The sequence below is a fragment of the Propithecus coquereli genome, unplaced genomic scaffold, assembly GCF_000956105.1.
Source record: "Propithecus coquereli isolate 6110/MARCELLA unplaced genomic scaffold, Pcoq_1.0 Scaffold224, whole genome shotgun sequence".
In the NCBI taxonomy this organism is placed as follows: domain Eukaryota; kingdom Metazoa; phylum Chordata; class Mammalia; order Primates; family Indriidae; genus Propithecus; species Propithecus coquereli.
Genome location: NW_012147634.1, coordinates 4,497,269 through 4,523,745, shown reverse-complemented (window position 1 = coordinate 4,523,745; position 26,477 = coordinate 4,497,269). Strand labels below are relative to the sequence as shown.

General features: G+C 41.1%; 1 protein-coding gene across 1 annotated transcript in view; it reads left to right on the top strand.

Moving 5' to 3' along the window:
* Positions 1–6,246: 6,246 nt before the first annotated feature.
* Positions 6,247–26,477, top strand: part of USP3 (ubiquitin specific peptidase 3) — an 84,127-nt gene continuing 63,896 nt past the window's right edge. The window contains exon 1 of the mRNA XM_012645073.1: positions 6,247–6,546. Within this exon, the coding sequence (XP_012500527.1) occupies positions 6,456–6,546 (91 nt within the window). The 5' untranslated portion in view covers positions 6,247–6,455. The remainder of the gene's footprint in view (positions 6,547–26,477) is intronic.

Sequence of the window (26,477 nt, the reverse complement as noted above, 5' to 3'; positions counted from 1 at the left end):
CAGGTCACATGTCACTTCCTCCAGGAAGCCTTGCTTGATGCTTCCCCCCTCCCCCACTCACCAGCCTGGGTTAGTTGCCCCTTGTTCCTGGCTAAGCAACATCCTGTACTTCCCCACCTAGCACTTATCACAGTGTACTGCAATTGCCTCTTTGGTGGTCTGTTTTTCTTGTATCTTCCCTCATCCCTTTGAGGATAAAACTGTGTGTTGCTCATTCTTATATCTCAAAACCTAGTTTGACAGTGATATTTGTTGAATGAATGATCTGGCTAAGAACCCTCTAAAAAGACACAAACTTAACCTCTAACTTCTGTGCCAGCTGTGCTAGAAGCAATGATTTCAGGCCATCGTCTCCCACCTCCCGCATCAATCCTCCTATTTGCCAAGGTCTCAAGGAGACAGACATTTATTGAGGGTTTACCATATGCCAAGCATGAAGCCAGGCTCTTTACATTTGATGTCATTTTCACAATTAAAAGCCTTAAGGCTCCTACTCTATATAGCACTTTGACTGAAATGCAGAGGTTCTGATGTCCAGTCAGGCAACTAATGAGCAAGGGGAAGTGAGTGATACCACAACGCTTTTCCTCTTGATAATGACAAAGAGATGCCAACAGAGTGGAGGACCCCATACGGCATTGAGCTCTAAGTCCCTGTATCTTCAGTGCCCGGCATGCGGTAGGAGAACAGAGAAGATATGTTGAATACATGAAAGAATGTTTGAAGAGGGAACATGGAAAGGGCAGACTAGAAGCCTGGAAGGCCCATGATTTTTTCTGGGCCTAGCCTAATGTATTTCTCCCATTTCCTCCTTGTGTTATTGATAACCAAAACTGGACACTGAAGTGTTTTTGTCATGGGCAGCTAGCTGTCCACAGTGCCAGCTAAGGCTGATCCTTGCGATTTCTGTTCAGACTCCATTGACTAAAATAGCCACACCTAGTTACAAGGGAAGCTGAGAAATTTCTAGTTGTGAAACTAGGAGGAAATGAAAACAGATTTGGGGTAAACAGTAGCCTCTGTCACGGCATACACAGATGGCCTTGCCTCTGCCGCTATCACTGGATGGCCTATCACAAGATCGCCGGATGTTCGCTCTGGAAAGGCCTTGGCGATCATTCAGTTCAACCCCCTGACTTTACTGATGGAGACCAGGGCAGACTCATTCGCTGGTAAAGAGGTGTTTGGTGTTAAAGCCACACTGTTTTGCTTAATTGGTCAGTGCTTTATCTGCAAAGGGGGTCTTTGAACAAGAAAACCCTCTCATCTCCTTAAGAAAAGGAGAGTTCAGCTGAGAAAAGAGTTAAAAGCAATACAAATTAAGATGTTGATGACATAATAATCATCACAATGGCACTGAATAAGAATGATTCTTTCTTTAGTTGTTCAAGACGCTCTCTGTGTCTTGTGGTCCCTAAGAGTCTCCATTATAGCTTCCCCTAAATAGTACTGCAAAATCATGTACATGACCATGTGTATGAGGGGTGAAACTTTACCTCCTTTGATAAAAGACCAATTACTAATCGTGTAAGTGTGTGCAACTATTTAACCTTCTTTGAGTTTTTGTTCTCTCATCAGTAAAATGGAGATGATAATATCTACCTCCCAGCTCTACTGTGGGGATGAAAGAAGAAATGAAAGCCACTTGACACAGTATTTGGTACCTAGTTGGGACCCAATAAATGCAAGTTTCTGTTCTTAAATAGTTGGGGTCCTTTCTGTGAATATCTAGGGGACCATTTCATGTAATTATTGATGTAATCACTTTCAAAAGGGGCACTTCCAACAACATTCAGTCAACAGGTATCATTTAAAAATATCTGCTATTGCTGAACTAGGTGCTGAGAACCCACAGGTGAAGAGAAAAACACCTATTCCCACCGGAGACTGAAATGTGACTAGAAAACAACAGCACCACATGACAAGCTGCAGGGACGGAATGGGTGGTGGCGGCAGTGGGGGAGGGTTTAGAAGCCTGCATGGGCGAGTGATGGAGGGCTTTCCTGAGGAGGCTGTAGGGCTTCCTGGGGAAGGAGTAGGAGCTGGCCAGGTAAGAAGGGAAGAGAAGGCAGGAAACAGAGGTGTGAGGAAGCACATTTTCTATAATGAGGGGACTATTTAAGGTACTGCTGGAACAGTTAAAAAAAAAAAAAAGAGCTTTAGCAAAAGGGAGGGGCCTGGTGCCTGAAACAGCAGTGGGTTTGGGACTTTATCCTTCCAGAATTTTGAGCAGGGAGGTGATGTGAAAGGGGCGAATGGAAAGAAGTGGGGAGAATGACACTGCCAGTATTCCTGAGTGGGGAAGTGAGGGTTGGCTGGCTGGAGCCCACGCCCACCCCCTTTCATTTATTTAGTCATTCAACAAATAGTCACTGAGGGCCTGTCGTGTACCAGGCTGTATTCCAGGAGCTGGAAATCGGGCAACCAACAGGAATGGCAAGGTCCCTGTTCTCATGGAGACTGACAATAGACAAATAAGTAAACAGATAGGTGCTGCTAGGAAAATTGAACCAGGCAATGGAGCAGTCCCTGAGCGGCTGCTCCCCACTCCCAGTCCCCCAGCCCCAACACTTCTGAATACTTACCAAGCCTCCTCTTGATCTAACTTTGGTTTCCCAAGGAGGCTTTGCTCCTAGAAAAATCTCTACGGTAAATAATTAAACCAGCTCTCTCGGTGTTTCCAGTGAGCCTCTCACCTGAGTGAGGATAGTCAGAGCTGGTTTTCCCCAGAGCCTGGTCAGCCTTGTAATTCTTGGTTAAGGACCACTGATTCTGCCAGAAGTCACAAGACTAAGGTTTTAGGAAGGTCCCAGCAAGCCTGAGACCTTTCCTGACATGGTTCCCCTGCAATATGTGTCCTCCCCTTCCCCACACTCCTCCTCCTCCAAGACATATACAATCTATCCTTTAGGAGAGACATATTTGATAGTACGGTTGAAATTGTGCATTCCTCTCCTCTGAGAAATGCAAACTTTAAAAACAGGCCCGCTGCTTCTGGCAGGTTTTACCTCGCACACCTCCGCCTCCCGACCCGGATATCCAAGGGGCTGGGTGGCGATCCCGGTGGCGGGGGCACTCGCGAGTGAGTGCGGGAGCTGGAGGCTCGCTCCTCACCATCAGGGTGCACTGGTATGTAAGTCAGAGCTCGTCAGTGCCAAAGAGATGCCGGCCCGGAACAGAAAACCTTGTGTTAAATGCAGCTGAAGAAACAAGTGACTGAAAAGGCAGATTTCCCAGTGTGCCCCGTGGTCTTCCCCCATTTGACATATTTACTCACTGTGCATTTTTCCCCCCAATTTTTTCTTATTATGAAAACTTTCAAAGACACAGGAAAGCTTGCTGGTTAGGCAAATCTAGCAAAAGCCCTAGGAGGGCCTCTTTGATTTTGTCCAGCTTCTCTGGAATGCCTGATACAGTCTGTCCTCTGGGAACTATCGCATCAGGGATGATTAAAGTAAGGCCCCTACTCTCAGAGTTTTTTTAAATTTTACACCTTACGAGGTACTTTCACATTCCTGATCCTGTTAAAATAAAGTCAGAACTGAAAGGAAATTTAGAGATCATCTCCAGGCGGGGCAGATACTTGGTATATATTGTGCCACTTCCTGAGCTCCTGCTAACCCATCACTTGCTCACTCATTCATTTATCAAACACTTATTTATTGGATATCCTCCATGTTCTATGTATTATGTTATAAATAAAGCAGGAAACCACACAGACTTGTTTGCTACCCTTATGGACCTCCAAGGGGAACAGAGACATTAAACAAACAATTATATGCATGAAGAGTGTTTTAAAAAGGCAGGTGTGGGCACAGACAAGAGCATCACACACTGGGAGGTAACCTGGGGGTGGAATAGGGTCAGGAAAGGCTTCCTGAGGAAGTGAAGTTTAATCTGAAGTCTAGGGAGATTAGGAAACTGAGTCTCTGAGAAGGCGAAAAAAGAAACACTATATACTAGTATGAAAGACAGCATGAGTCAGGTCATGCTTCATGCTAAACGAGGGGCAATGGATATCAAGAGGGGGTAGGTGTCCAGAGGAGAACAAAGGTTGGTTGAGCCAACCTTAAACACAAAATAGATTGAGGGGGAGAAGATGGGTGGAAGAGCTTGAGCAAAGGTCAGATATTATTGGGGTTTTTTTGTTTGTTTGTTTGTTTGAGACACAGTCTAGTTCTGTCACCTGGCTAGAGTACAGTGGCATAATCATAGCTCACTGCAACCTCAAACTCCTGGGTTCAAGTGATCCTCCTACCTCAGCCATAGCTGGGACTACAGGTTTACATCACCATGCCTGGTTAATTTTTCTATTTTTTGTAGAGATGGGGTCTTGCTATGTTGCTCAGGCTGGTCTCCAACTCCTGGCTTCAAGCGATCCTCTCCCCTTGGCCTCCCTAGGATTACAGGTGTGAGCCACCCCACCAGGCCCAGATATTGTTTATCCTCTTCCCTCTTCCCAGGGAAGCAGCCTTCACCTGCTATAATTTTTTTAAAAGCTATAATTTATTGACTACCTCGTAAGGTGGTGGCAATCCTCATGAGTTCTCACATCTTCCTTGAGAGATAAGCGTTATAATATTTTCCAAGTTTCACAGATGAAGAAAAGGGCTTGGAAGGACTAGAGACACTTGCTAAGGTTGGCTACTGAGTAGGAGGCAGAGCTAAGATTGGAACGCATGCTCGCCTGGCTTCCTAGGCAGCTGCACTTGCCACAACTCCTCATTGCCTTAAAATCCCAGGACTGAGGCTTGCTCTAACAGCAATCAAATGAACTTGGAAAGCCACAGAAGATCTTTGACTGAGGAATCCAAAATACTACTGGGGCAAAGGCTGGGCAGAGATGCCCCCGGTGGGCGGACACCATCAGGCAGAGGACTGCGTGGAAGGAACCGACCTGTGGCGCTGGGAGGAGTGAGAAGCGACCAAGGGGTGTCCCTGGGCTGCTCTAGGACTGCACTAAGGGGAGGTGCCCTGCTCTAACCACTGCCCAGCCCTGTTAATCATTTCCTGACCTTCTTTCCTCCTCTCGCCCTGCCTGCAGGATTGCCACATCAGTCTTCCCCCTCCCCCTGCTCGCCTCCTGGCCCCGCAGCTCCTTCGCCGGGTTTTAAAAGGAGCCTCAATTTTGAGGCAGCATTTGTAATAGCCCAGGACGTCTAGGAGGCCGTGCCCCAGTGAGATCGCAGGCTCGCTCCGGTGTGAGCCGGCCCTAGCCGCCCCCTGAGGTTTGCTCTCTTCCTCAACTCTTTTCTAGAAAGAGGTCAGAGAGGCAGAGATCCAATCTCTGCACGGATTAGCAAATTACAAACTCGGTTTCCCCCGTGATAAAAAGGGGACGGTAACAGCCGCTGGTCGGGTGTTGTGAGGCTTAAATGAGGTATTGTATGTAAAGTGCTTGGCCGTGAGACAATTGTGGGTGTCTAACAAATGTTAGATCCTTTCCCTTTTTTTTTTTTAAATCACCTGGTAACGGCGGGGGCGGGGGCTGTACTTGCTCACCAAGTACAAGTTACGTTTATTTCACTTAAACTTCCAGCGGTGGGTGAGGCATGAAAGTCTGACGATGTGCTCGAGGTAACGCAGATGGTGAGTCACAGCCACAGGGTTTGAACCTAGATTCGAGGGCGCCCCTGCGGGCCAGGCCACACAGCGTCCAGGTGGCTAAGGCCACGTGTTCCAAACCTAAAGCAGGCCCCGGAGTGCACCTGCCACAGGGACCAGAACATTAAGTCAGGTCTGCCCTGGGACCCACGCAACCCGCTGGGCCCCCGGAGCCAGGCCCTTAACCTCTGCGACCTTGTTTCTTCCTGTGTAAAATGGGGGATATGGGGCCTGTCTGCTCGAGTGGTTTTTATTTTCTTCTTCGCACTTTGCCAGATTTGCTACCCCGCAGCCGCGCCGTAGTCAGACCTCCGCACCCCACGCAGGATCCACACCCCACGCAGCCTCTTCCGCCCGACCGCAGTAAACGCAGCGGCCCGGGTGCCCCGGCTTGGCGCCCCACCCCTCCCGGGGCTAGGGGAAGCTGAGGCCGCCGGGGTGGCGAAGTTGGGAAAGTCACTTCAGAGCGCAGCCTGACTCTGCGCCACCAGCTGGTGCGCGCGGGGACCCACCCAACGGGAGGGGACGGGGGCGGGCCTGGGGGCGGGCCCAGCCCGGGGGCGGGGAGGGGCGGGGCCGGCCTGGGAAGGCGGAAGCCTCCAGTCTAGGGGTGGCTGCAGAACCCGGATCTCGGATTTCCACGTTCTCTGGAGCTGGGAGCCGAGAGACGGCGGGCGGGAAAACCCGGCGCCCGGAAGCCCTTGCTTTCTTTGACGCAAGGGCTTGGGACGCAGCCGCCGTCGGCCGAGCGCCCGGCGAGGAGCGACCCCAGACGGAGCCTCCGGAGTTCCTCCACCCCCACTTCGCCCGGTCCCGGAGCCTCGGTCTTCCCCGCCGCCCTCCTCGTGGCCATGGAGTGTCCACACCTGAGCTCCAGCGTCTGTATCGCTCCGGACTCAGCCAAGTTCCCCAACGGCTCCCCGTCGTCCTGGTGCTGCAGCGGTGAGTGCAGCCCCAGGCCGGCCCGGCAGCGCACCCGAGGCCCCGGCTCTGCCAGGCCTGCCGTCTAGGGGCCGCGGGCAGCCGGCGCGCGGACTCGGGGAGGGGTGAGGGCGAGTCGGGCCCGGCGGGCTGGGGAGCGGTACGCGGTGAAGCCGGACGCGGGCAGGAGCGGTGGCGGCTCCTTTGTTTCCCGGGGCCCGACGGCCCGGCCGGCGAAGGAGAGGCCCGTGAGAGGCGGGAGTCAGGGGAGGCCTTGAGCGTGTGGGGGCAGCGGCGGGCGGGGACCCTGGCCCGCGGCTCGCGCCCCTGGCCCCGCCCTGCCGTGCCTGGGGGCTGAGCTCGCCCGCGGCGCGGGGTCGGAGGCTGTGGGGGCGGGTGTCCGCCCCCGTGGGGCGGCCGCACGTGTTGCGGGGCCCCAGTTGCGTTCCTCCGCGGACCGGACAGGAAAAGCGCCGCTCTCCGGGCGCAGCTTTGTCTGGGCTGCCGGTCGCGCGGGGTCCCTCTCCACCCCGTCCCCGCTTCGTTTCCCTTCACCGCAGTCTCGGGCATCCCGAAACCCCCCCGAGGCGCTCGGAAGCTTGGCGGTAGCGCTCGGAGTCTTTCTTCGGCTAGGGAGGGTGAAGTTTGAAAACGGGCTGCAAGCGAAAAAGCTCGGGGTCTGAGCCAACAGCTGCTTTGGAGGGGTAGCTCGAGTTTGCTTTTCAGAGCTTTTGGGTTGTCTGAAATTGCGTTGGGATTCCCGCATTCATGTGCTGTAAAACAGTTACTACGTTTGTGTAACGCTTTTGAGTAGCGTGAGCATTTTAACTCCTCCTGCCGGTCCCCTTGGAAGCCCCAGTGCCCTCTCATTGTCTGCTCTAGCGACTTCTTAGGATCGCACCGGCCACACTGCTTTGATTACTTCCTGGTAGGGCCCTGGTGCCGCCGCTAGTGTCTTTGTTTATTAGCTTTGAGGTGATCACTGGTAGCTTGGGTTGTAGTGTAAAATTTGAATTGTGCACTTCAAAAATCTTGAGCTCATTTGAAGAAATACAGAAAAACAGCAGTGGTATGCTTTAGCTGTGACATTTCTCATTGTGGGCCAGAGCTGGGAAGATAGTTTAGAGAATGCCTTAATACTTTTGACAGGTTACTTCTTAAACGCTGATTATGTCCTTGGAAAAAAATATAGGTGGCGCCACAAAGAAATCGGTACTCTGGGATAAGGTATAGAAATAACCGGTTTCTTGGAGTTCTCAAATATTTGATGCTTTGCTTGCCTATGTAAAATCAGATATCTTTTTCCGTATGAAATCTTTAAAAATTAAGCAGTTAACAGGTTTCACAGTACAGTATTGCAATTCTTTTGTAAGGATGCAGAAACTTGTATAAATTAGGTCTTACCTATAAATGTGTCTTTTAACAATGCATGTTGAGTATGGAACAACAAATAAGGTGTATTGCACCGCCTTACAAATTGGTTGGTGGTACATTAGCTATAACTGTAGCTACAGCTGTAGTGCTATAACTGTAATTTAATTTTTTTTCCAAAAAAAACCTGAAAAAAAGTGACCGAAGTATACACTAGGGAAAGCATACCTCAGGAGGAGTGGTGAAATTATTCTTGGTCATCTGTAGGAAACTACAGGCATACAAAATGGACTGTTGGCACATTTCTGGCTTTTTCTAAGGTAAAAACACATCAAACTTAAAAATGGCTTCCCTGGGCACATGTATCTAAAAAAAGAAAAATATGCAAGTGGCAGTTACTCTGTTGTGAGTCAGTCTTGCCTCCATCAGTCAAGGAGTCTACTTGACTATAAAAAAGAGATGGGGAAAATTGAGCATCTCTTGAGGAACTTAAGTTAAAATGGAGCATAACAGAAACCTGTACTGATAGCAAAAACAACACCTTTAGCCATAAGGGAGGGGTGATTTCTATCCAACGGGTAGGACATCTTCCTGTCTTGCAACAGTTTGCCTGACATTGCTTTGCAAGGGTGATTCTAGTCACTTGCTTGGATTTATAGAACTAATAAACTAGTTTTGCAACTTTGTGTGGGTTTTTTCTTCTGCCCACACACTCTTAAGTTGAATCCATGTTATGTGGGCTTCCCATTTTAACCTGTTGGCATCCATTTGTTGATATAATCTAGTGTTACTCTATTAAGCTTGATCTTGTTCTTGCCTGCCTGTTATTTCAACAATTAAATGATTAGAAAATCTGTGAGTCCTTAACTAATTTATCATCTTGGAGTATTGTGGTGTTTTTTTCTCCAATACTCTTGAATTTTATTTTATTTTAATTTTTTGGTAGGGGACCAAAAGGGTAGCCCAATGTATTGAATAATGCCGTGACCGGGTATCCAGTCTGATTATGTTCTTATTAAGGAGGGGAAAATCCCTGTTTTGGCACTGGGACAATAAAAGTAATGCCCTTGCCTTATTTTCTTTGGGAGCTTACAGTTACACCACAGTGAGACAGCCAAGCGAATTGCAAAAGACCAACATCCTAGGCTCTACTAGCTAGCACTACATCCTTGGACAAGTAGTTCTGTTTTCTTCAATTATCAGTTTCATTATGTCATCTGAAAAAAAAAGGGTAATGCTTGGCATTTACTTCACAGGTTGCTTTTAGGATGAACAAGGTAATTTTTTGTGAAAACTCTGAGAAACTCATGCATTATTCAAGTAGTAGGTGGTATTACAGGTCAGGGCATCTTTATAAAGAGGACTCAATAATTAAATATCTAAAGCCCATTTAATGGGGCCTAGAACAGCTTGGCTTTATGCTGCACTATGCTTTACAAGGAGATATAGAACTCAACAAGATTAGAAGGGGTAAGAAGTAATTGTACGTCAGAATTAACTTGAGCTTCTTATCCATGGAAGGTACATAGGACTCCTTTATATTCTAAAAAATTATTGAGAACTCAAAGAGCCTTTGTTTATGTGCCTTATATCTGTTGATATTTGTCATATTGGAAATTAAAACTGAGAAAAAGTTGAAATATATATTTATTAACTTACTTATAAATAACAATAAATCCAATACTTGTTAACATAAATTGGCAGTTTATGTAATAAAATGGGTTTTTCGAAACAAAAATTTGATGAGAAGAGTGGCATTATTTTACATTTTTGCGACTTTTTGTTTAGCTTTATAAAAGACAACTGGGTTCTCATATATGCTTCTTATTCAGTCTCTTGAAATAATCATGTATTGCGTAGCCTCTGGAACACTCCATTGCATGCTTGTGAGAGAATAGGAGTAAACAATAAAAGTAACATCTTAATATTATTTATGAAAATAGTTTTGGCCTTCTGGACGCCCTCAGAGGGTCCTGGAAACTCTCCAGGGTCCACGACCACACTTGGAGAACCCACTGGTGTAGAACTACAGTAACCGTTAAGGACACCTGTTCTTATCAGAATAGCTTTTAAAAATTAGAGAAATTCTTAAGGCTTTAAGGCTAGCAATATTTATGTCTTTGTAGAGACTTAAAATATATTAGCTGGGAAAATATTATTTTGAAATGTATTAGCTGGGAAACAGATCACAGGGTTTAGTAGTCACCTGCTCTCAAAAAAGTTACGGTCTAATCTAGTTGAGGGGAGAGACAGGAAACCAACTGGTTAGAAGATAAATCTAGGTTGTGGTTTAAGGTAAATGTTGAAAATAGCCATTTCCTAATAAAGTAAAAGATGATTTTTGTCTAACTGTTGCTAAAGGCAATTCTAGTTTTAAATGAAAAAAAGTTTTAAATAAAAACTAGGGCATTCTCTAAAGGTTTTTGTTACGTGCACATACCAGATGTTATTTTCAGAAGCTGGAGGCTTGGACATTCCTTATTTTTGTGGGTAAAAGAGTTTAACCAGTGACACAATACAGGGAAAAACACCAATTATTTAAAAAGCCCTGAACACAACTGTTTTAATAACTAAGGAAAGCCAAAAACCAAGCATTTGGACTTCAGAGGTTTGGGTTAAATAGCAAGTTAAATTGGAGATATTTTAATAGCATAGACATGAGAATTTTCCCCTGATTAGTCTTCAAAGAGTTGAGAGTGCCTCTTTAAGTTTTTAATACACACTTGTTCTCATATTACTCTACCCGGAAAAGTAAATGTAGATCAAGTAAATATTCTGCAATTTGGGGTGGATATTAGAGATAAGCCCTTTTTTAAAAGGTTCATTGAGTAGGATGAGGTGTTGATTGTTGGTTCTTTGTCAGTGGTTATCAATTTATAATGGACTGATCAGCTTGTGATGACGGTGAGAAATCATCTTGATGGAATGATGGGTTATTTTGTATCATATTTCTTGCATGACCTGCATTTACAGAAGACTCTTGTTTAGTTGTGGCTGTAATGATCTTTATCTTTATGTTGAAAATAAATGCACAGTAAGTGAGCTTCCCCCCCCCCCCCAGTATTTTAGTCAGTAAACCTAACTTTGTCTGGATTGTGAGCACATGACCATCTGCATTGTTGTTACCACAATGAATTTGTATTCTTTTGATATACTGTGTTTATAGATGGCAGGTGGACAATTTAGTTGTAAATGTGGATGGGGCAGTTAAAAAAATTAGTGGACAGGTGATTTTTTTCTCCCACATCAATTCTAAAGGTTAGTATTTGAGTTTTATATGCCTTTCTGAAGAATTTAAACTTTTTGGGTAATATTTGTAAAGCTTAAGTCAAATGGAGTTGTCTTTCTGGCAATATTCCTCTCCTATCCCATTCCCCAGAACCTTAAAGCAGCCTCAGCCTATTTACAAAGTTGCTAATATTAATAGTTGGTAGTGGGTGTGAAAGACCTGAAATTTAGAATGTGTTTGAACAGGCCACGGTCTAGAGATAGAGCCTAATGTTTTCCTGTTGTGAAGAGGTTTTGACACACTGATTAGAGATTATTTCCCAAATAGTATACTTAGTAGTGTATAAAGAACATCCCTTATGGCCTAAAGCAGAAGAAAGGATGCCGTTGAGGGAGGAGAAATCGAACTCTTTGGTTTGGTTTCCTTTTATTTATCTTCAAAATAATTCCTTCTCACCATCCTTTGCTTTTTACACCTTTAGCTTTTACACCTTTAGCTCGTATAACATCCTACTTTTTCCTGTTGAAATTTATGTAATTTCCTTCTTTACTGGAATATAAAAGATTGATTTTGGATCCTTCAAACTAGATTTAGAAACACTTATGTTTTCATAGTGTTTGCAGCTCAGTAAGCAGACCAGTGAGTAATTTAGTTTGTAGCTCAGTGAGTACATTTGTAATAAATTCCTGTTTTAAAATTTAATTGAGTCCCTCTTCCATCAGGGAATCATTTACATGTGCATTTCCCCCAGCCAAACCTGCTTTGTTTTTTCTTTTTTAGCTTTTAACCCCCTTTCTTGAGCCTGTTTTATATATTTTTTCCTTCTTTGAAAACAAAATGTTAGTCTCCTTTGATTAAGCTGCAGTTTCTAACCTATCTGTGTACAGATTTTGTGTTCAACCTAGGCATTGGAATAGATTTAGTAGGTAGTTAATCAGTGTTCGAAGTGGAAAATGTAAACTGTTAATGTATTTTAGTGTTTTCTCTTTATTCATAGCATCTTTAGACAGGAGAGCGACTGCATTCTAGGTGCTTTAATAGAGCTTTCCTGGACAGATGGCTTAGAAGGAAGTACTTTGATAGGTTCTCAGTAGGGGCTAGTACTTTTTGGAGGGTGTATTTGTGATGAAGCTTACCTTGATTGACAGTTTAGAATCCTGAGAATAGCATTAACAACAGTAACAGCTTGTTCATCTTACCTAGAATTGTCTTGTGCCAAAACCTCTCAACATGCTCTGAGATTTCTGTGTTGTAATAGTCTGTTTTGAGAATGTAGGTAAGCATAGATATCTTTGAAACTGAAAGGAGATTCACCTAAAAATTGTTCATTGCAATGTATCTTGAAATCTTACGGGGTTATTGAATGAACTTTGGCTTAGAAACTTGTAGAGATCATCTTTATAACTGCCGTGAGTCTGCAGATGTTATTATCTATAGTAATTCCAGATGTTTTCTCATCTATTAGTTTTGCTGAGTAGGAGGAGAACTGAGAACAACATAAAGTTACTTCAAAGAAGTTTGCTAGCATTTAATCCTGACTAATTTAATTAACTACACATCCTTGTAGATTTTCCTGTTTTATAGGTTATGAAACTGAGACAAAAGTTAAGAGTTGCTTAAGATGGTTGGAGGTATTAAAGATAGCCCAAAGCTTAAACTCAAATACCATTCAAACTTTTAACTTGCCTTTTTATTAATAAAAGCAGAGACTTTATTTTGCCATCCAGTAACTTTAATGCTTGATAATTTAAAGGATTTAAAGTGCTTGGAAATATACTTGAAATAATTCCTTTGAAGATTTTTAACATGAAAATACATTTTAAATTCTACATCTTGAAAATTGCTTATTTTAAAATTCAGTATTTGGTTACTTCCCTGACCCAATTTATTAATTAAAGTGCTGGCAGGTTGGAACAAGGAATTGATAATATAATTGGAAGAAAACAACCGTTTTGAATGTCAAATTTGTCACACTCATCTAATTTTTCTGCAGGCTGAAATTTACATTACTTTAGTTCAGACATAATAAACCAGCCTCCTCAGTATAGCTATGGATAAAATGCAGTAAATTTTTGGTTATTTTAAAAATGTGTTTCGGTTGTTGAAGCCCCCCTCATTTTTTATTTTATTTCTGGCAGAGGAGATTCTTCTTGGGGGTGGTTTGTTGTGGGGTGGAGGAGGGAGAGAATTCCTAAGGTATGAAATTTTGCTTTTGCCTCTGGTAGCTAGAGGTTATTTGAAATCTTTGCTTTTAGGCAACATACTTCATTCATTCCATTTAGTTATATTCTGAGATTTTCCAGTTGTATTTCCTGTAAAAGTTAATTATAGTCTTTATAGACTACTATAATAACTGCAGAGCTTAAAACAGATTTCTCCCTCTTAAGATAGTGAAAAGTATATATGTATGCTATTTACACATGTATAAAATCCAGACGAGTTTAGGAAGGCGTTTCAGATTTTGAGAACTACTGTTGAAATTAACCTTGGACATTGAAAAATGAAATTTATAGTTGCCTTGTTTGTGTTAGATGTTTCACAATAAATGATACCTAATTTAATTTTGTAAGTCCCTTTGAGGAGGGAACTTAAGATAAACCAGTTTATGTCTTTTAAAAGACACTTGTAACCGACTAGATTTTATCTGGAGACTTTGTACTCTGCTTTAGGGTTGAGTAATTTTCTTTTTTTTTCAATTTTAATTTATTATATGGTATAACACCTGGGCTATATGATACAGCCTACTAGGCTACAAACCTGTATAGTATGTTACTGTACTGAAAACTGTAGGCAGGGTTGAGTAGTTTTCTATCAGTGAGCTGTTTTCAATTCTTGAGTAGAGGTTCTATCCTGTTATTTTTTCTTTGTTCTAGCTGGGTTAGGACAGCCTGCCTTGTAGAAATTGCTTGCGTGTTTATCCTTGACCCGCCCCGAAGACTCTTAATTTTATGGACTGTATTTGTACTGTCTCATCACCAGGAAGAGCAGGCTGGCAATTAACTGTCATATTCCTGCAGGTTTAATTTAACTGATTATATGACAGTATATACTTATTGTTTTAGCTTCTTTAAATCTTTGTCCTTACTGACCAAGCCCAGGTTTTCTTTTTAAATAATAGATTGTTGTCCATTTCTTTGTCTTGAACATTTGTTGTACAATACTGGGATGTTAATATTTTGATCAAAATTTTTGAGGATCGAGTTGAAATTTCTAGGAAACAAATTTCTGTGATAGAATGTTTCCCTGGGATAATCGATAGATAACATGTTAGAAAAATTGCTTTAGTAGGTAGACATTTTTTGAAAAGAACTATATAGTGTAGAGACCATGGGACTAACACTTATTGATTGAGCAATTTTTAATTTTAGTTTTACACAGTAAAATGTTCTTTGATTTAGGTGAGATTAACTCTTGTTTCCATGCGAATTGTTTTGGATGTTAATAGTGAGATACTTTAGCATTTGAGATGTTGCTCTACAACAACTAAAGGATAAAGCTTCACCTTAAGTGTATGAAGTAGATGCCAGAGCTCAACATTCATGCCGTGAGAATTAAATTCTGAGAGCTTAACTGCGTTAGTTTCATTTTACTCACTTTGAGTATTTTGTTTGTATATAGTTTTTTTAGAGCCTCATTTAAAAAAATATTTTTTCAGTCTTTTTCTTTGAATACATAAAGATTTTTGGGAAAAGGTGGCTCAGATTTGAAAATTCTGTCGGTTGTAAAAGAAGAATTCCTACTTGATTTTTCTTAAATAATTAGAATTGCTATTTTAAAAAAAATTCAAGTTAATGTTTTTGGAGTTTGTGGGTACCTATTTTCTGGAATATTGAGTGTTTAACTCTTTAGGCAGAGTATAAGTATATGCTCAGTTTGTATTTTTTTTCTTTCTGTTTCTTCATAAATAGCCCCACTGATTTTAAAAGAATAAAGAATTTCCCAGCCCACCAGTAAATAAATACAAGTGTGGTACTTCCCCCCTTCCTCCACTTTGTGCTTTAGTGCTAACCTTTATTACATAACCACCAAGAACTAGGAAGAGAATTGTACAGTGCAGATATTAAACCTATTGTTCTCCAAGGAAAAGTCTTTGATATTAGGAGGTCCCTAAACCTCTTAATTATTTTATTTACTTATAGGAGGGAGTACTTCCTTAAGTATAAGAATCTTTTCTTATATTGCATACACTTGCTGATGTTTTGAAATAATAGTTGTGTGTTGTTTACATTTATGACTTGATTCATTTCTTTTGAAGTGCCACTACTGTTTAACCATGGATTTGCTTACTTGGGTTGTTGGCAAAAGCATGGGATTGCATCAGATCTTACTATATTAAATAAATGGAAATATTATGTGTCAGAATTTTTCTTAAGTGATTCATGGCTTTTGTTTTCATTCTCCATACAATCAGCTTTATAGGGGATGTTATTTTTGAAACAATATAGACTTCTGGTATTTTGTAGCTGTTTGTGTCTGGTCTCCCAATGGCAAAAGTAGCCCATTTTGACTCTGATTTAGTAATCTTCTTTGGCTCTAGTAGTTTTCATTCTTCCCCCCACTATCCCTTCCCCTCATTTGGGAACGCAGTTCCAATATTTAAACTGAGGACAGAGTAGCATAATAGCATAATTAGGTGTTTTTCACCAAAGTGGATCTGAAGAAGTCTGAGTTTGTGACAGGAGTAATAACAAATTTGTTTAGTGCATTACAGTTTTTGAGAATATGTTGTTTCACACACATTGTTTCTATATGTTTCCATTTGATGTTGAAACATCAGAAATCCATTTAAAAATAAAGTGCTTGAGCCAGTGCGGGGGGACCAGCCTTATGGATCAGAATTTGCCTCTGTGTGGGAAGTCAGCAGGACCAGATGCCCTCTCTTCTCTGACTCTGTAGGTATCTGGATCTGTTAACATATAGATGACAAATTTTGGCCAGCTTTGGAATTACAGTTACTAGCAGAGGACATATACCATTAGCTCTGCAAATTAGCCATGCAGTATAGGGAATTTTGTAGGTGCCTGGCCCCAAACGATAAACTGCTATTCTAATTTTTATGCTGTGTAATAGATTTTAGACTTTTTTTTTTAAGATAAAAAAATAGTTTGGGCAGTTTCATGAATTGATATGACTGTTACATCAGTTTACCTTTTAAACATTAATTCATGTTTTCAGAACAGTAATACACAGTTCTGAAATACACACAATTAAGCCATAGTATCAACGGGCTTAAAATAGAATAGTCTCCCCCCTCTCTATCCTCAGTCCTGCTGCCCACAGACAACCTCTTTAAGCTCTATTTAGCTTTCTTTCATATTTACCTACATATTTCTAAGTACTACTGTTATTTTTTTTTAATCACTTTTAGGCATTGTTCCTTAACATCCCTCTATGGTGAATGAAGACTTTGCACCAGTGTCTCTTCTGTCCCTCTCTCCATTCCCCAGTATAATTAGATCACATATTTTGGCTAATGTGATTAATTTTTCTTTCTTATATTTTTCCTTGAGTTAATATAATAATTGCCTCTTTTCAAAATTGCTTAGCTTACCTTCTACGCATTCTCTTTTAAATGTTCCTGTAAACTTGTCAAATGTCTATGAATATTGTTTTCCAGCCACTTCAACGGATTAGATAATCTCGTAGCACTACTCTTTTCTGAAAACCTCCTTCCGGAGCCTTCTGTCCTCTGCTTCCATCTGAAGTATTTTCTAGGCCTACTGGATAGTTTTTATCCTGTGATTCCCTTTGCTGTTCTCTTGAAATGTTATACCTCCGATTTCCTGGATCCCGTGTCTTTTTTTGTTTGTTTCTTTGTTTTGAGACAGAGTCTCACTATGTTACCTGGGCTAGAGTGCTGTCAGCCTAGCTCACAGCAACCTCCAACTTCCCGGGCTCTAGCGATCCTCCTGAGTAGCTGGGACTATGGGCACCTGCCACCACGCCCAGCTAATTTTTTTCTATTTTTAGTAGAGATTGGGTCTTTCTCTTGCCCGGGCTGGTCTCAAACTCCTGAACTCAAGTGATCCTCCTGCCTTGGCCTCCCAGAGTGCTAGGATTACAGACATGAGCCACAGCACCTGACCTCCATGTCTTCTCACTCTTAGTTTATTCCGTTGTTTTGCTGGAGTACATCATCTAGCTCTCTTCTCTCTCCCTACCTTTATAGGAGGTAAATTTTTGAGACCTTGCAATTCTGATGTTTTTATTTTACCTTTATACTTGATTGCTTGGCTGAATAAAGAATATTAGTTAGAAAAGAATTTTCCCTTAGAGCTATAAAGAAAGACATCGTTCCTTTGTATTTAGGCTTCCGGTGTTGAGAAACTTGATGCCTTTCTGATTACTTCCTTCATATATGTACTTTTATTTTTCCTAGAAGATTTTAGTGTATTATTTTTTGTGTGTTCTGAAATTTCAAAATATGCCTTGGAATGGGTAGTTTTTCTTTGACTGTGATGGGTACTCAAAGGACTTTTCAATCTAAAGGCTCACATCCTTAAGTTAAAAGAAAATTTTTGTATTATAAATTTTATAGCATGTTCCTTCCCTATGCTTACATCTCTAATTTGTTTTTTTTTTTTTCCTTCCTGAAACTTCTGTTCATTGGATGTTGGGTGTCCTGGGTGGAACTTTTATTTTTCATATCTTTTTATTTCTTTGCCTTTTGGTTCTAGTTTCTGGGATATTTCCTTGATTTTTTTTCTTCTACCCCATCTGTTGAATTTCGATTATCATATTTTTAATTTTCAGGGGCCCTTTCTCATTTTCTGACCATGGTTTTTTCATACATCCTGTTGCTATTATTTTGCAGTATCTTCTCTTATCACTCCAGCAGTTTAGAGTTTGTTTTGAAGTTTTTCTGTCCTCCCTGTATTGTTTCTGTTTTTTCTGGGTTCCTCTTTTCTTTTTCTTTTAAAAATGATTCTCTCAGATTGGAAGATTTCTTTAAAGATCTGTTTTGTCTTTTTTATGTAAGAGTGAGCCACGAAAAAACTTCCTAAGTGGGTAGGGCTTGTCTAGCCTGGGCTTCGCTGTGAGGTGGAGGGAGCCAGATACCTTTTTCAATGGAAGAGGACATTCAGATGTCTGTGTTGACAATCTTTTCTAGTGCCATTCAGTTTTTCAGTCTTCCCTCTCAGGGCTGTATACCTGGCCGCAGATGTTCTGACATCAGGTTGCTGGAAGTTCCATGACTCAGTTGCTCCTTACAGCGCTGGACCCCCTACCCCTGCTGCCTGCTGCATCCCTGTACCCAGAGTCCCTCCCATCTGCATTCTTCTCCACTGGTACTTAGGCTTTCTTTGCACTAAGATTGTTATTGCTCCCCTTTTTCCTGACTTCCAGAAACCTGTTGAAATCTTTTGTCTGGGCCGGGGGTGCTGGCTCACGCCTGTAATCCTAGCACTCTGGGAGGCTGAGGTGGGAGGATTCTTTGAGGCCAGGACTTCAAGACCAGTCTGAGCAAAAATGAGACACCCGTCTCTACTAAAAATAGAAAAAATTAGCTGGGCATGGTGGAGCGTGCCTGTATTCCCAGCTACTCGGGAGGCTGAGGCAGAAGGATTGATTGAGCCCAGGAATTGAGATTGCCGTGAGCTATGATGATGCCACTGCACTCTAGCCCAGGTGATAGAGCAAGACTATGTCTCAAAATGAATGAATCAATGAAATATTTTGTCTGGTTGCCTCACATGTTCTTTTTATCCTTGTGGACATCTTTGTGGGTTTGTATCTGTTTTATTCCTTCATTGTCATTTTAGTGGGATTTTAGGTAGAAGTGGAGATAAGTTAGAATTGGTCTACCATGTTTAGTTTGGTGTCCATTGTAAAATGAGTATCATTTTAAATCTGGTTTTTAGGGCAAAATGCTTTTCCCTATCAGAAATGGATCTTATTAGTTATTCAGAGAGTTAAATCACTAAAACTGAAATTTTGCACATATCTATTTGAATAAAAGTTCACACTCAGATTTACCTTATCTGATAAACAGGATATTGTTGCTATTACCAGAGTCAGCAGAGAGCATAGATAAGCCAAGAGATTTGCCCTTGCTTGGAAAGCCAAATCACAAGCCAGACTTTGGATATGTGTGCCTGTGAAAGAATCATAGTTGTGAGGTCATTGGGACTACTGCAATTAATATATTGTCATTTTTACTGGACTAGTTCATCATCCGTTAATGAAGGGATTCTTTGGCTCTGTGCATGGGTAATTTTATATTTTTCCTCATGTTTCAGTTTTTAAAAAAGTTATATTCTTGATTGAAAGTAAAGAATACAGATTTTTAATCTCAAAGTTTAAAAGAACTTTTGATTTTGGTATAATTTCACACTTCAAGAAACATTGCTAAGGCTGGACGCAGTGGCTCACGCCTGTAATCCTGGCTCTCTGGGAGGCCGAGGCAGGTGGATCACTCAAGGTCACGAGTTCGAGATCAGCCTGAGCAAGAGTGAGACCCCATCTCTACTAAAAATAGAAAGAAATTATCTGGACAACTAAAAATATATATAGAGAAAAAATTAGCCGGGCATGGTGGTGCATGCCTGTAGTCCCAGCTGCTCGGGAGGCTGAGGCAGAAGGATTGCTTGAGCCCAGGAGTTTGAGGTTACTGTGAGCTATGATGATGCCATGGCACTCTAGCCCGGCCAACAGAGTGAGACTCTGTCTCAAAAAAAAAAAAAAGAAACATTGCTAAGAATGTAAGAACTCCCATATAATCTTTACCTAGATTTGCCAGTCTTTAACATTCTGCCTCATTTGCTTCATCAATTATAAATGTACCTTCTGTTTCTGTATTTCCCCCAAGTAATTTGCAGATATAACATGCCTTTGTCCATAAATAGTTTGTTTTTCTTCCAAGAAACAGGACTTTCTTTTCAATCAGCACAGGATATTGGTCCGTCAAAATCAGGACATTTAAGCTAGGCGTGGTGGTGTGCACTTGTATTCCCACCAACTGAGGCAGCTTGAGCTCAGGAGTTTTGAGACCAGCCTGGGCAACATTGTAAGACCCTGCCACCCTGCCTCTTAAAAAAAAAGTCAGGACATTTAATACTGATACACTTATCCAATGCCCATTCCATGTTCAGATTTCTTCAGTTGTCCCAATAAGGGACATAAATAAATATCCTTTATTGCTATTTCCCTTTTCTGTCTGCCTACCCCACTACTCTGGACCTAATCTAGGATCATATGTTACATTTAGTTGTTGTAACTCTTTAGTCTTCTTTAATCTCCAATAGTTCCTCAGCCTTTGTCTTTTATGTCTGGGCATTTTTGAAGAATTCATTTCAGTTACTTTATAGAATGTCCCTCAATTTGAGTTTTTCTGATATTTCCTTATGATTAGATTCAGATTATGCATTACACAGAAGTAATGTTGTGTCTTCTTAGGGCATCATATCAAAAGGTGTATGATGTTGGTTTTTGTCTCATTTTTGGCAATGTTAACTTTGATTATTAAGGTAATATTTGATAGGTTAATCTATGAAGTTACTGTTTTCCCCTTTGTTGTTCCCCTTTGTTGTGGGAGATACTTTGAGATTATGTATATATATCCTGTTCCTTACCAAACTTTCACCCAATAGTTTAACATCTATTGATGGTTCTTGACTGAATCAGTTATTATTAGGATAGTTGCAAGATGGTGATTTTCTAACTCGTGTTTCTTCTCTATATGTTAGATGATATTTTACTGTAAGGAAGAGCTTTTCTTTCTCCCTTACTTGTTTATTCTTTTCTTATCTTGGGATGGACTCATAGATTTTTATTTATTCTGTGATACTCTGTTATCATTATTTATTTTGAGGCTCAAATTGTCTTAGATTTGGCTAGTGGGAGCCCCCTTAAGCTGTAATTTTGACATGTCCCCATTGTTCTTGAGCCCTTTCTTACTTTTTGGCACAACAAGACGTTCCAGGCTCATCTTGTACTTAGCTTGCCCTAGCCTTGGAATCAGCCATTTCTCTTAGTAGCCCTCATTCTTTTTGGTTGGGAATAATGTTTACAAACTAAGATCTCTCAGCAGACAAGAGCTAAGAAATACGAATAAATAAATATGCCTACATCTATTTATGTCTGTGTGTATTTGCATGTGTATAACCATTAGTTTGTATTGATACCTACAATTTCATTCAACACCACAGACCTTGCCCCCTTCTATCTTTGTAACACCCTTGTCTAACAGTGAGAATCTGGTTCCCATTATCCACAACATATGTACTCATTTTGTCAAGTCTGTAATCAGAGAAAATAGTTCCAGAATTGCTAACTCATACCATTGCAAAGAAAACTCCTTATAACTAGAGTTCAATATTTGCTTACAGTTCTTTCTATCTGTATACTGACAATATATAAAGTATTATGTTCAAAAGTTGTTTGGGTTCATTTTCCTCCCCAATTTAATACACTTATTTATTTGATACAGAGGTTCGTTTGTGTTTGATTTCCATTTTAGATTTTTTTTAACCTTATGCTTGCTGATTTTATTTTACTTTTTGAGTATATAAAACATTAACATGGTTCCAAAAGTTACAGTTATACAGAAGCTGTACCGAAGTGTCAGTACCCAGTCCCTTCCTACCCATCCCCTATGGACAGCCAATTTCATTAACTTCTGATTTATCCTTCCTGTGTTTCTTGTTGTAAAAATAAGCAGGTAGATGAGCATTTTCTTATTTTCTCTTTTTTCTTTTACAAAAGCTAGCAAACAATATGCAGTATTTTGGGATTTGCTTTTTTCCTTGGCAGTATATCCTGTAAATCACTCCATGTTTGTGGGAATGCTCCTTACTCTTTAACAGCTTTGTAGTGTTCCTTTTGTGGATGTGCCACCGTGAGTTCAGCCAGTCTCCAGTCCTCCTTTGTTTCTGATATTTTGCAGTTACAAATAATGCTGCAGTTAATAGCCTTGTACAAATGTATTTGTGTATTATTGGGTATCTTCAGGGAAGAATAAAAATTTAACTTGTTAATTGTATGAGCAGTAATGTGTAAGTGGTTTTGTGATAATACTTCAAGCTATTTGCCTGCCTGTTCCTATCTTCGTGTCTACTGTGGTTTTACAAATATATTCAAGGCTGTTGAAGTGAAATATGTTATTGGAATTATTTTTCTGTCTGAGAAACCTTGAAATCAGAGAGCTGGAAGTGGCCTTGGGAACATTTTTAGTCAAGTAGTAGCTAATCATGCTCTGGGTCAAGGTTCATTTTAAGCAGTTCACTGTTCCTTGTACGTACTCATCAGTGTTGTTGATGGTCTGAGTGCTCAGATCCAGCTGTTTCTGGTACTTCGTCCTTACTTTTAATTTAATTTGCATTAGGTTCCTTCATGTTGAACTGTCGACTGGCTGCTCCCTGGCATAGAATGGCAGAAGGACGAGACAGTTACACATAGGCTAGAAATAAGGATTTCAGCATCCATTTTCTCTGATAGGTTTCAGAGGATTGATTATGAACTGCAGATCCTCAGAGGAATGGCATCTTGGATTCCCAAATAATGCTGCTGGTCCTCTCAGGTGATTGATGATTTCTAGTCTTTTGTTCCAACAAGTGAGCATTGGAGTAGAAGGGAGACCTCCTGCTGCTTTGCTAGATAATCATGTAAAAGATTGGCTAGCATACCGTCCCTTCCAAGGGGCCACAAATGGGTTACATATGTGTTGAGATAAATAACCCTTTCAGCCTAGGGGTGGCTATGCCCTAAAGCAGACCACTTTTAGCTCTGAGAAGCCTCTTCAGTTTATGTTCATGTGCCATACAGATGTTATTTTCTGTGCATGCCCTGACATGGAAAGGGTTGAGAAGGTAGGCTAGAGCACAGTCTCAAAATTAGCCTCTAAGAGCCAAGGACATTGCTCCTTACAGAGAAACAGGTAATAAGGCGGATAAAGAAGAATTGAATTATTTAGGGTAGAAGTTAAAAATCTATTGGTCCATAAAAATAAGCTGATAACCATCTGTTAAATCTGGTGTGATTTGAAATTCCTATCTACTCCTTTAATGAAACAAAAATTAGAAATTAAAAAATATTTTTAGATGACTTAGCCTGTAACCCCATTGCACTGGATATTGAACTATAGAACCATTCACACTAAGAATTTAGCGTCTTGCTGTCTTAGTGTGAATTTTGACATTTTCATTCATTGCTACACTGATAACGTACTGACAGTACCCTAAATGGAGTAGATACCTACGGTACATTTTGGCTGATTAGATTGATGAACCAGGATTTAATGTCTGTTCTGAATACCTCTGAGTTCAGTGTATTTCAGAACAGTTTTGACACTTGAGTTGCTTCTGTACTTACATGTTTTATTTGAGTAGCATTTTATTAAGTTGTCTAAACCTTACACGTCTTTCAAACTGTGCTTCTAAAATGCATTTTCCCTTAAGTATTTTACATGAGATATCTAAAATTTAGTAATTCTGACATTAAGGTGGTTATAATAGTTACGTGAATTTTGAAATAAGATTATTAAAATTGAGTATTTCATTCATTTGATGTTTTCAATATAATTGAATTTTAGGTCAGGTATAGGAGGAGTTTCTGAGGGATTTTTGCTCACTTTAATGTGTCTTATGTATTTGGAATTTTTCTGTGAAAAGAAATTGTCAGCTGCAATTCTTTTAAAGAGTGTAAACTGGAGAAAAATTCTGAAAATTGTTAATCATCATGTATGTGAGCATATGTTATCTGCAGTGTATGTAATAACAGCCACCAGCTTAACCCCTGACAGCCATTTTATTCTTTCTAACATATTTTTTAAGGGAAAGGAACTGACGTTCACTGAGTGCTTTCTATTTGTTAGGTCCTGTGCTGTGCACTTTATAGAGTTTTTCTCATGAAATCCTTACCGTAGCCATGTGAGATAGAAGGTGGTGTTTGTCCTGTTTTACAGGGAATAAGCAGGTTCCAGAACTGTTAGCTTAAGGTCGTAGAATAAAGGAATGATAGAGCTAGAATGTAAACTTAAGGCTGTTGGCTCTGAAGCATACTTGGTTCATTGTATCACATCTCTAACATGTTATGAGTCTACAGAGTAACATTTAAATTCCTATACAGGCAGGTCATTCTGTTTGATACATTTTTGTATAAAAGAAGGAGGGAGTTCTTCTGGCAGGATAAAGGTCAAGGGCAGGTAATCAAGGTCCTTGCATAGTTCAACAGGAACAATGTGGAACAGAGTTCTGGTCACTGTCCCCCCGGGCCAGCCATGGAACAGTTTGCTAGGAACTTTATGAGAAAATTGTGAGTACTTCCTCAGAAATCTTGGGATTCTGATTAGAATGTGGGCTCTTGATCCCAGATACAAAGGCCTGGTATCAAGCATTGCAGGGTGGGATGGAGATCAAGTCATGCTGGCTAGGGAATATGTCAGAACTCTTGGGTAAAGAAAGATACAGTTGGAAACAGAGATGGAGTAGGATGTAGTCAACTCATGATTATTTAGAATCAGTTTTTCAAGTTCAGTCTTCAGTAAAATCTAAGGTTTCCCAGAATGCTTATTAAATAACATAATCCAGAGAAGCAAAAGGAATGAAGGGTAAGGCTTTGTAGCTTTTAATGAAGAGAAAGGAGTTCCTGCACGTGCCTCTGGTGCTTTCTTAAGGATTTTTATGCAGAATTTGGGATTTCTGTGGAAATAGTGCTTTTGAAATTTTGAAGGTTTTAAACCTATTCATACTGAGTTTCTGTTTTTATAACACAGAGCAACATTAGGAGTGATGGTTGTGCTCAAGAATTAGGTTGTCTTGTGGTAGTGACAGCACATCTAGATTTGAGTTATTAAAATATTGATGCAATATAGAAAGATCCAGTCCAAAGTTGAGGGTATACTACCATGTCGTTACTCTCACTGCCTGTGTTGTAGGGTGGATAGTGTAGTCTTTGGACAGTTTTGATTCCTATGGGGTAGAACCTCTTGAAGTTCCTTTTTCATCCTTACTTTTACTAAACAACAGTGTCAGTAATTCCAGGGAGTTGTTTGGTGGGGTATGGCTGATGCTGTATCGCTGATACTCCTCCCTCTTATAAGTGGTGTTCTGGTTATCTGTTGCTGCATAACAAATTGTCTTACATCCTGGTAGTTTAAAACAACATTTTGTTTGCTTATAATTTTGTGGGTCAAGAATTCAGGAAGAACTCAGCTGGGATTGTATCGGGTGGAATACCTGGGGCTGGAGCATCCTCTTCCAAGGTGATGGCTTCTTAATTCATATGTCTGTTACCTCTGTGCTTCTTGATGTCTCTCTGTCCCCCATGGTGTCATAATCTCCAGAGTCTTTCTACACATTGTTCGGCTTCTCACAGTATGTAGGTCTCGGGGTAATCAAATTTCTTACAGAGTGGCTGGCTTCCCTGAGAGCAAGCATTCCAAGTGATAGCAAGACGAAGCTGCGAGTTTCGTAAGACCTGGACTTGTAGATTGCCGTATTCAGTTGGTCAGGGCAGTCACACAGCCTTCCCAGATTCAGGGAATGATGACATTGCCCTTGCCTCTCCATGGGAAGAGTGTGAAAGAATTTGTGTCCATCTTCAATTTATCACAGGACCATTAAGCAGAAAGGAGAAGAGAAATGCTGACCTGTGACTTCACAGCAAACAATCTGCTTATCTCATGATTCAGGAGAGATTGACTGTCAGCCTGGAATGAGAAGGGAATAGAGGCGAAAGGGAGATGCCAGAAGGAGGAAAATGGAAAACATGTTCATGGGGAAAGCAGAGAGGCAACCAAGATAAGCTTAGCTTCATAATTATCTTCCCTGCCTTGGCTCTGGACCCTTGGTTCTGTCCTGTGATCTTGGCCTTGAGTCCCAGCCTGCCACTTCTGACTGCTTGGATTTGGTGCTTGTGCTTGGCCCCCTCCCCCAGTATTTGGACCTCTGCTTAGTTTCCCAGGCTCTTCATTGGCTTACAGCTTTGGTCCCGGGTACCTCCTGTGTCTTTTTACAAGAACTCTCCCGTTGCCCTATTTCCTGGGAGTCCAGTACCTACTCCCAGAATGAACAGCATTGTGAGGAACGGGATATCAGGCAATAATTTTGGCCGCACTCAGGCTGCTTTGGCACCTTTGGTAGTTGCTCAGAATAGCTTGATTTCTTCTTTCTGGAGTACATTATGGCTCAATTCTGGGTCTCTTTTTATGACTTTAGGGGACTCAACTTATAGATAGAAGAGACTTCTGAACTTTTAGGATAGAATAGGCTTATGAGCATGCAGCTCAGAGAGCATTTATGGTGCATAGAAGATAATATGCCTTGCTCTTAAATGTCTACAACTGTGTCATTTGGGAGGTAAGTTGGTCAATCTGGAATATATTTCTACTTAAATGTACTAGAATATTTATATA